The sequence below is a fragment of the Pteropus vampyrus genome, unplaced genomic scaffold (assembly GCF_000151845.1).
Source record: "Pteropus vampyrus isolate Shadow unplaced genomic scaffold, Pvam_2.0 Scaffold313, whole genome shotgun sequence".
Classification (NCBI taxonomy): Eukaryota; Metazoa; Chordata; class Mammalia; order Chiroptera; family Pteropodidae; genus Pteropus; species Pteropus vampyrus.
In genome coordinates this window covers 542,429-553,594 of record NW_011889094.1, presented here as the reverse complement: position 1 = coordinate 553,594, position 11,166 = coordinate 542,429, and the positions used below count along the sequence as shown (strand labels likewise).

Below are 11,166 nucleotides of genomic sequence, written 5' to 3'. Positions count from 1 at the left end.
CCACAACTCTCAAAGTAATTTGGCCTAATTAAATCAGATGGATTTAAATTTCATACTCACATGCTTCAGTAAATAAATTTATCTAAACGGTTTGATAAGAGATGACTTGGAGAAGAAAAACGGTTATTTTCAAGTGTCTAGAAGGTAACTATTGTCTTTGTATTTCGGTTTTCATAATGGTTCCTGCAGATTAACCTGACGGCCCGCCACAATCAAGGTTGAATAATTAAAGTGAACACACTCGGCTCAACTCCTAACCCTACTGAATCGAGCCAGCAAACTAACAGCCCAGAAAAGAGACACACTTACCCAGGCACACTCATGTTCTTCCACGTTCAACATCTAGCATTCATTCAGAAAGTACAACATACCAAAAATGGGAGCCAACTGTCAAGAAACAAAGCGATCAATAGAACCAGACTCTGAAATGACCCAGATATTGACACAGTCAGCCAAGGAACTGAAAAATTACAATAATATGCTAAAGATTCTACTGTTAAGTTCATCAGAGAGAAATCCTTGGAAAGAAAAAATTATCTTAGCCTAAAATAAGTAGGAAAAATCTAAGTTCTGTACTTGAAAGAGAAAACAAAAAACAAAACCAAATCTAAGGAAACCACCTACTGTTTGTAAATACAAAGAAAATGTCAATTTTAAATTAAAAGCTAGAACGACCAGTAAAGAAAACATTGGGTCCAAAATATAAACATATGAAAGATATAAACAAGCAATTTAAAAATAAAAAAACTGAAATAGGTAGTAGCGTATGGAACTATGTGCAATAGTGTTCAAAGAAAAGCAAATTAAAATAATGAGGTAATGTTTCTTGGTAACGAGCTAGACAAAGATAATGAAAGTGTTGATAATCTAAGTTGGCAAGAAAACAGAAAAAAAACATGCTGAGAAATATTCGTCTATATCTATCAGAATACGTCCAATGTTTTTGCTATTTTACCCAGTAATACTCCTTTAAATGACCTATTTTTGGAAAATAAACCCGGATACAGAAAACACTGTGTACTCAAAGATGTCATCAAAACATTGCTCGTAATACCAAAATATCAAAACGATTCACACATCCACTATAACAACACAGTCTGAAAGGGAAACGACAAGTCTCCCGGTTCCTGGTCACTCGCTTTTCCCTCCCTGTCCCCGTGACCCCGCGGGCCAGCCTGAGGCCGGAGGGCGGCCTCGCACTACCCCGCACGCCGTCCACGCTCGCTCCCGCTCCCTTCCCTTGCCAGGGTATCGTGTGCCGCGGCCCAAACCAGGCCATGCGCACCGGACTCTGCGGCAAAGAGCGGCCTCCGCCTGCATCTTGTCTCTACATAAACCGTCTGACCTCTCCCGTGTTTCCACGCTGTGTTCCAGGGTGACATCGCTACATGGGCCAAACGCAACCCAGGATGGCGGGAGAGACCAAAGCGAGACGTTCCACGCCAAACGCCACGTGACGCAGACGTGGGAGACGAGAGAGGAAGCCTGAAGACCTGCCACCAGCGAGAGGGGCGCCGACGCCATCTTCACCTCCCTTCCACGTCGTCCTACGCTCATGCTGCGTCCACCGATGATTCAGTGTTTGACGCAGATAAGACTGACTGTCATGTTCACAGAAATTTGACAACACAAGGTGAAGTTAGAGTCGAAGTTTCCTGATGTCTTCGCCTTCCGCGCAGCGGCGCTGCGGGCAGCCTACCGCCGCCCTGACCTTCGCCCGAACTTGTCGCCCGCACCTCCAAGCCGGGACCCGCCAGCTCAGTCTAGGGCACAGGCTTCTTCCGGTTCGGGGGCTGCTCTGGGACACCTCGCTCCCTCTCCTTAGAAGTGCTTTGTTGGCCACAGTCTTAGCCGGGACAATTTCACTGTGAGGTGCCCCGAATTTGTGTCCCGCCCTACATGGTGAAGTACCTGAGCGGATACGTCGTAGGATGAACACGCCAACGTCCTCTGCACGTCCAGTCGGCCGAGGCGACAACACGCCCTTTGGGCCACGCTTGCCCGAGCCGCAGAGCTGGTTTCCTGCGCAGTGTCCCCAGTCTGGGCCCTTTCGTGGGGACGCGCCCCCCAGAGCTGCTCTGAGTCCCCGTGGGCTTCCAGAGCTGTGCTGTACTCGTGACAGGATTTCAGACCCACTTTTTTGGACCAAAATGGAGTTTTTGTGCACCGCGCGGACGAGCGAGGCTGTGTCAGGACACGTGGCTGACGCCTGTGGTTGCCGACGAGCTCTCGGCAGCGCAGCTGGAGATGCTGTGGAGAGGCGGGAACGGCCCGGGCCCACGGCGACCGCGACACCGCGCGTCTGAGCACCATCCGGGAGTGGCCGGTCTGGGCAAGGCACCACCGCGGAGGCAGGTCGCTCCGGAGGCCGTGGGCACAGCTCCCACTGTGTCCCCTGGGAGCGGAGGGCAGCACATCGCCTCTCAACACCAGCGCTGTCGCCCCGAGCAGCACACTCCAGCAGCGAGGGACGCGCGCCGCCTGCGGGAAGCCCGCCTCACCTGAAACCGCCCTGAACGGACCGCGAGTCCTTTCCAAGTCGCTTCTTCACCGGCTTCTAGAGACGTCGCCCCGTGCGCCACGGGCTTGGGAAACCGTCACCCCCACGGTGAGCCCGCGTGGAGCACATCAGTGCGAAGACAGCCTCGGTCCGAGCACAAGTTGCCGCCGCGAACAAACGAAAGCCCTCCTCTCTGCCACACGCGTTGCTCGAATAATTTCATTAGTGCAAGTGTCATCTTTTTCCGAAAGACTCGCAAGTCTCGTTTTGACGACGAGCAATAATGGTGACAAAAAACACTCCTCCTAACCGTATCTAGCAACGTTACGGGGGCTCAAAACTTTGATTTTTCAAAGGGGGGATATCTTTTAAAATTTATTTAAAAAATAACTAGTCATGGGATTGGCCTCCTACCTTTCCAAAAGGCATGCCATGTCCCCGGATCAAAGTCAGCGACCGCCTCACCTGCACAAGCCGGCCGCTGCGGGTCAGAGCCCCTGAAGTGGCCTGCGTGAGGCCCAGGCCACCTCCCAGCCGGGTAACGGGGAGACCAATGCCTTAAATGAGGTCACAAATGCAGAGAGCACGGCCCACCCCCAGCTCTTGGGAAGGGTGTGGTCCGCGTCACCCCCGTCCCCCGCACCACCTCGCAGGCCGGTGCGCCGTCTCGGGCAGTGGGGTGACTCCACACAACCAGCCACCACGCAGGAAAGAGGGGCTCAAAGGACAACAGCTGATCTTGGCAAGAACATCTTCGAGTCCATGGAAGTCCCTGAAACGCACGAGGTTAAGAAGAACAATGACAGAGAGGCAGGGGGCGGAGGAGGGCACGCAGCCACCTTGGCTCCAGAATTTGATCCGCTGGACTCGGAGGGACGAGACCCCAGCGGGCCTGCTCCACTTCTCAAGCGTAACCTCACCCGTGGTCGTACAGCTGGGGGCTACTTGCCTTGTTGGCTTTTGTGCAGGAAAGGGTATTTAGAAGGTGCCTCCCACACATACGACCCTGTGCATGAGTTTTGTCCCCTGCCCCCAATAGAAGGGAAGTGTCCCCATTCCAGACGCAACGACCTTGCTGCTGAGCGTAAGCCACCTGCCCCTCCTGCCTGCTGGTGCGGGAATGCACCCAAGTCGCCTGCTCTTCGCCGTGTCCACAAAGCCACCCTCTACACCCCAGCACGCACTGTCACTGTTAGCACGCCCAGATTAGAATCGAAGGGTCTTCTTCCACCATCGAAACGTTCAAATTACTGTTTTCAGGTACCACTCAGTATTTTTTAATGCAGAAGTTGAGTATTTCGTTCTACAGACACAATTTTAAACAACATTAGGTGTATGGTGCAGTAGTGATCTAATAAAACAGAATACACTGCTTTAAACAGGAAGCATGAGGGTTCTAAAACTTACTCCACTGTCTAAGTGTGTGTGAAAGAATACTATGTATCTTAAAATCAAATAAATACGGAACTAAGAAACAAAGACTTTTAAACAGATCTTGAGTCCACTATTGAGGAAATATTGTTATTTCCCAGAGACCTTTCTGATAACAATGATCAGACAAAATGCAAAACTTCTGGACAATTAGCACTGGATTATTTTATCATGATTCCTAAAATTCAGTAACAATTTTACACACATGAAGTGTGGTAGAGTACGCTGAGGTTCGGAAGTGTTCATTCATGTTCTGTGTGGCCTCTTCGTCCCCCGAGATGATGAACCAGGAGCCTGACTTCTCCGATTGTCCATTTTTAATGGCATCTCATCAAGAATCAATGTTCATGAGAAGTACAGCCATTCCTTTCTCTCCCTTTATCATAACTATATTTAAGCCATATTTGCTTCTTTTAGTCATTAAAATAATCTCGATGGCAAAAGAGACCTACACAGCTTTTTCTAATTGAAAACTTCCACGTGTTCAAAAAATTCCTCAGTTCAATTATGCTAAAAGACGTTTTGACGCCAGTACTGAATCTTAAAAAACATCAATATTCTGCCTAGAAATCACTCTATTAGTTCCCGCCACTGACCTCGCTGGTCTTAGCTTTGTTCCTAGCTTCTGACTCTCACCCCTGACCACTCCTCAGCCTTACTGGCAGCGTGTCATTCAAAGAATTAAAAAGGAATCACCTAAATGGCCACCCGCTGTGGACCAAAAGAAAAGTTAGGGTCAGTGTGAAATGGGGTGTAATGTTGGAGTCGATGACGTAACAAACTTTATCCATTTTCCAAACATTCACTGTAAACGGAAGGTAAACCACGTCCCAGGCACCGCGACATCTGGATCGCAACAATCCATTCCCAGTGAAGAGCGGGTCGAAACGGCAGCCACGGCGCGGTTCCACTTAGTTTAGACACACGCACGTCAGACCACAGCGTGTCGTCACACAACCATGTTATCCTCTGCATCAAAGCGGCAAACTTAAATGGACAGAATGAAATTGATGTTCCCAAATACTCAAGTTATTTAATATTACTTTTACAACTTCTATAAAAGAAACTTCGTCTGCCTTTGAACACCAGACCGTTCACTGCTGTGTGACTGACTGACGTGCCGCTGATGCTACGTTCTCTTACTCCTCCCTCCTCGTAAATGTCTTCAAATCCGCGGCCCTGCTCCCCGTTCGCATTCCCTCAGAACTTCTGAATCCCTCCCTCACTTGCCCTGTGCTTGCTCTCTCGCCGTCTTCCTTCGGTTCTAACCATGGCGTTCATATTAGTGCTACCCTTTGTCCGTTTCTACAGTGCTCTGCGTTTCAGTCAGAACACATGCACATCAGCACTGCATGACAACCGCTTCCACTGAAAAAAAACACTCTCAAGATTTTTCTTTCTCCCCCAAAAGTTCTACTTCCTAGGTCTGTCTCCCTGCACGTGATGAAAACTGGCATGCAATCTTAAATATTATAAAAGTTCACCAAAATAAAGTCTGACGGATACAAAAGATACGGCGTAAGACTTGTGGGAAACAAGATTTCCACCCCCCACTTACACAGAAAGACTGTACCTGGGGGGCGGACGGGCTGAAGGCCACTCCAGTGACCATGTCCGTGTGTCCTGCCAGTCTGTGAGAAAAAGTGCTGGAGCCCACTTCATACACGTATGCCTGAAAGACAAAAGACGGACAGGTCTGCTACGTCGGAACAGTCAATACCCAGCTATTGCGCAAAGCTGAAGTATGTTCAGTGGCTAATCAAGTGTCGTAACGGTGATTCGCATGTTGTCCATTAATGCCACGTAAGTCAGAGAACTAAGTTTACGAAGCACGCATTTCTCCTTTTTCCACTTAGAAATTTTCTATTAATGAATTTATATCATCCTCTCTAGCCTATCATGAAATCCTACTATCCTGTGAATAGTTTTAAACGTGTTCACATTCAATGACTAACCTTAAGGAAAGATTACGGATTTTGTAGCCCAGACTGTCAACCAATGGTGGGTGGCACCTACTCAACACCAACAGGAATTCTCAATTCAGGGTGTGGTGAAGACTTTATTCAGCGCAAATAACACAGCACAGGCCAGAACAGCACAGCTGTGAGCAGCCCTGGGCACCAGGTGAGGTAGCCCAGGTGTTGCAGCTCCAGCCAGGTAGAGCCCAGCAACAGGGCTCCAGCAGGGGAGAAACAGCCTCCTGTGGAAAAGGACAATGTATTCCCAAAGCCGCAGGGGAACTGACGTATATAGACAGAAGTCTCTGCCTCTGGTCCCTGATTGGTCCTTTCTCATGCAAATGAGGACTCCAAATCCTCATGGTCTGATTGGTCCAAAAAACACTGTCCTGATTGGTCACAATGGAGCTGCACTGATTGGTCAGGGCAGATGCTAACGAGGATACAGCTACACAGCTGATTGGACAAGGGAAGCTTCAGTCCTATTGGGTGAAATACAATTCCGTGAACTCCTTTTTAAAGGCTGGCTCAGATGGCAGGAACACAGGGCCGGTAGGTGGTACAGTGCAGGCTCCCACCTGGAGTGAAGTTTGTAGGCCCCGCCCCTGTTTAGAAATGGCTGGTAGGCTCTGTGTTTTCTTTTTGGTTTTTTTTTTTTTTTTTTTTTTAAGCTCAGTTAACCACCGGGAACACTTTTTGGTAGTTATTTTCTGTCTAGTGGTTGACAAACCTCACCTGGACGTCTCAAATTGAGTGAAAAAGTGATATTTTATCGTTTTTTCCTTCAACCTGAAAAAGAACTGTCTACTCTGTTTCCTACTAACTGGCTTGAAATTTGAGCAATTCAGAGATTTAGAATTTTTTCTATAGCTCTTGATAAAATTAAAAATAAAAACATACATTTGCCTCCAATGGCGTTACTATATAAAAAGATGTGTGTAGAGATAGAAACATGTCTACATACCCGTAGTTATGTTTACATTCGTATTTGGATCTGTATCTAGAGCAGCCATCAGTATTTCACCGTAGGGAAAGTCTATCGCTATCTACAGGGCATGTCACAACGGTCACATAAATCACAACTGTGGGATGAGGCATGTTCACTTGAAATGATTAACACCCCCGTATTTTCACTGAGGAAACCGTGACGTAGAGAGGGTAAGTCACCAGTCCGGCCATCCGGCGTGGGTACCGAGCCTCCCGTCTGATGTCTCTGACTCTAAGCTTGCACTGTCTTTCTAGTGACAGTGCCCATTCATGAAGGACTCGGGGCATCTTCACGTTCCCTCTCATCTCACAGGTGTTTCAAAACTACCTCTACTCTCAGTATTCCATCGTTAAGACCGCCCTAATTCTGGAGCGTTCTCAGGATCGAAGATTCTCCTGTCGTCTGCTGTTCAGAGCGAGCGGATCAGGGAATTATAATGACCACCTGTTTGCACCCTTCGCTTCTGATGACAAAGTACGGAGGTCAGTCATGACAGCAAGCGCCTGCTGAACACTGACTTTCACATTCGTGGCCTCGTGTAACCCTCTGCGGCCAAACGAAGAAAATACTATTGTGTCGATTCGCGACAAGGAAGCAGGGCTTGGGGGTCAGCCGTCCTCTTGGTCTCAGCCACGGGGGTCGCAGCCAGGCCCTGCACTCACAGCTGCCTCATTTCCGATCTGAACCCCTCGCCTGCTGGAGCCGCCACCCACCCAGCACGTGTCCGAGCACACGTCAGCCTCTGTGACTGCAGCTCTGTGTGCACACGTGTGTGCCAGACATTTGGTGCACGACTGTTCCAGTGCTGCTGCCACTTTGGAAACCCATTCGGAAGCTTCTGGTAATGACAAACACGCAGCAACCTTCAGACCAGCATGTCACTCCTCTGCATTTGCCCAGAGAAACGAAAACAGACGTCCACACCAAGACCTGCGGGCAGCTAGTCACAGCGACTGCACTCGAAAAAGTTAAACCTGCAGCTGCTGCACGACCTGTAAATCACACCCCAGGACTACACTGCAGATTATTACGCTAACGCACGCACGCACCCCACGTCCTTCTAGACTCCAGACGACCCAGAGGAAGAAGACAGGCCTCTAATCACGGTGACGTCTCCACAACGCAGTGAGAGGTGCTGGAACCACCAGGACCTATGAAAGGCGACGCCGCGCTCCGAGAAGCAGAAGCCACAGGGACCCCATTCGCTTGGTTATGCACGTGCTACGTCCGAGGCGACAGCCAGGTCTGCACGTGACGTCCGGCAGCGGGGAAGGGACCAGCATCAGGGATGACGTGACAGTTGATGCAGGGAGGGCACAAACCGTGGAAGCGGGTCGAGTTTCACGGACAGCGCGGGGAGAGGAAGCAGCGTCGGCGGACGCTGACAAACGCGTGCAGAGAAGTGTGGGGAAGAGGCCGCGAGAGCAAAGGGCTTCGGGCCGTGAGAACTGGCGGGGACAGAGGCCAGCTGGGAGGTTCGGCGGTCAGGTCCACTCCCCGACACTCGCTCCCACGGGCCAGGAAGGTCCGTGCAGGAGGCTGGCTTCAGCCGCTATGCTTAGAGTCCAGAGAGCTTGTTCAGGGCGAAGAGAAGGTGGGTTGAGAACGAAGGCGCGAGAACCTTTTCTCCTCCGACAGGGCCCTTGACGAGCACAGAGAGGTGAGCAGAAGGCCCCGGTGACGACCGGGTGACAAGAAAGCCGCTTCCCGCCGCTCCGCCTGCTGACTGCGGACAGACGCAGCTGAGGCTGGTGCCCCGCCGAGGAGGAGGCAGTGCCTGAGGCCCGGGGTCTCCGCAGAGCTCCTGGTACAGAACAGAAGCTCCTCGTGCCCACGAGGCCGCCCTGAGCCTCACTCCGTGCCTACCCAACTCCAGCTGGGAATGAACCCTGGCTTGTACTTGCGCGAACTCTCCAAACGCACGTAAGAGGGCACCGGGACGTTGTGAGAGGCGGCCAGGGGGGATCTGTTTAAGAAACGGGCTTTTGCTTTCCATGTGAAAATGGTATTCGATGAAACACACCTTCTCGCCCAAACATTCTTGAGTCATGAATCTTGCTGGTCATGACAACCTTTAAACAGGAAAACGGCAGTTTGAAGCCCCAAATATCAGAAATATTTATTAGATACGCACTTGTCATGAGCTGTACTTCCACGCAGTGACAACGATCAGTCCAAAAGGACACGATTTAGCTTGTATAATACGGTGGAAAAGTAAGGAATAACTATGCAAATGAGTCAGTCACCACAACCCATGTGGACAACAAATGTTTTAAGTAGAAGTAACAATATTATTTAGTTCATGAAGCAACTTTACCCTATCAAAAAGAAATAACCTGTAGCTAAAACGTACTTAAAAAAAAAAAAAGAAAGTGGAAATAAAACAAGTATAAAGTAACTCTTACTCCAAAACTAAATTAATAAGCCCGGGGGGAAGGGCAAAGGGTGAGGATATGGCACAGAGCACTCAGGCTGGAATAATACTTTACTGTTCAAAAATATTTTCACAAAAACTGTAAGGACTGAATGTACCACTGAAAAAGATGAATGTTTCGCAAACAAAACCAGGCCAGTTCATCACGACTATTTTGTAATTCTGCTGAACAGGATCTATGAAGAGACGTTTCTTTCATTTTTTTTGTCTCACGGAGTTTTTAACACATGTCTCCTCTTTACTCGAATTATTCCGATAAAAGAAATGGGAGAAAGAACTGCAAACAAGCCAGTTCTGCTTTTTTGAAACCTCGTAACAGTAGTAACATCGTTCACAGGGAAAATAAATCGACTATCATGTTATTCGCTTTACTTTTTAAAAATATTGCCAGAAATGACATTTGAATTTTTAGTTCATTAAAAAAATAATAAACTTCTCTTAGAAGACCAAAATGGTCAAGATTTAATACAGAGCTTTATTTCAGGTCACGCTAACACAGAAGTGTTGCCAGCTTCTAGCAACATCCGGTTCCTTCTGCCGGATCCCTCTGCCCTTCCCCTGCCCCTTCCCGCACAGACAGAGCATGATGGCGGCTGGCCTGCCACTGACCACCGGTCAGCCACCGAGGGTAGCAGCAGCTTTAACAGTCTCAAAATAAATCTTTACTGACTTTATCTCTGATAACAACCTGGGCCTTTCCAGCCTCGCGGGTGCGTATCACGGCATCTCTAAGTGTTCCTTAGTTCATCCGTTTTGACTCCTTCGAAACATGATCTTACAGTAAAACAGCAGGGCAGAGGGATCCGGCAGAAGGAACCGACCTCAGCCCGTAACTGGCACTGTCCTGAGAAAGGGCTCGTGCCTCGTGACAGCTTCTCCTGAACCGACATCCAAGCAGTATTTATTAGGAGCACAGACAAATCACCACGGCGACCTTTCCCCTTCGCATATTACTGCTATTAAAATACTACTGCTGTGTGAGTCTCGAAGCACCGGCCAGGGCTGAAGCGTAAAACAGACTCTCCTCCTAATGCGCAACCGTGTGAGCGGCCCGTGGGTCTAGGACCAACGGCGGCACGTACGTGTCTGTCCTCGGCACCGCAGGCCACATAGCGTCCGCAAGGGCTGAAGGCCATCCCGCACGGGTAGCAGCGGCTCGGATGTCCCTCGAAACGACGCTCACACCTATGAGGAAAAGTGACAGATGTCAGGAGAAAAAACGATTTTTTAATTTTTAACACAAAATAGAATAAAGATACGAACCCGATGCTTTTCTTCACAAAAATGAAGAAAGTAACAGTGAAAGAACATTTTTAAATACGAGGATTAAACAGATCCTCAGGTTAGTCTACAGATCTTCAAAAATAATTAAAACACTTTTCGGAATAATAAATTGACAAAGATGACCAAACTAACACTAAACAAACTTTTTATATAATGAGACTATTAAATAACAAACATATTTTGAAGCTCTTTAAAAATATATAAACAAACCTTTTAAAATCATAAGTTATTTAAATCAATGATTCAAGGGCTTTGGGGAGGTGTGACATTCTATCAAGGCTGGTCAAGTTCTACAGGCAACTAGTTATAAAGTGCTATATAAAATTTATGTTAAAAAAATGTCAGGGAACTGATGCTAGTTTTGTTGAGAAAAACCCCCAGCACCTTCAGGGACAGCCAGAGCCATGCTGAGAAAGCCTTCGCCAGCATCTACCGGCACCGGGCGCCACGGCCCCGCCCAGCAGGCCCTCTGGCAGGCGACACCCCTCCACACAGCGCGGGGCTGGCCACTGGGGTCTGCACTTGTGTAGGATGAAAGAGGAGCATGGGGCACTCTGCCAATGACGTTCTC

General features: G+C 48.8%; 1 protein-coding gene across 1 annotated transcript in view; it reads right to left on the bottom strand.

Moving 5' to 3' along the window:
• Window positions 1-3,824: 3,824 nt before the first annotated feature.
• Window positions 3,825-11,166, bottom strand: part of WDR27 (WD repeat domain 27) — a 70,412-nt gene continuing 63,070 nt past the window's right edge. Inside the window, exons 24-26 of the mRNA XM_023521739.1 lie at window positions 10,394-10,615; window positions 5,505-5,603; window positions 3,825-4,918 (exon numbers count right to left, since the gene is read on the bottom strand). Of these exons, the coding sequence (XP_023377507.1) occupies window positions 4,715-4,918; window positions 5,505-5,603; window positions 10,394-10,615 (525 nt within the window). The 3' untranslated portion in view covers window positions 3,825-4,714. The remainder of the gene's footprint in view (window positions 4,919-5,504; window positions 5,604-10,393; window positions 10,616-11,166) is intronic.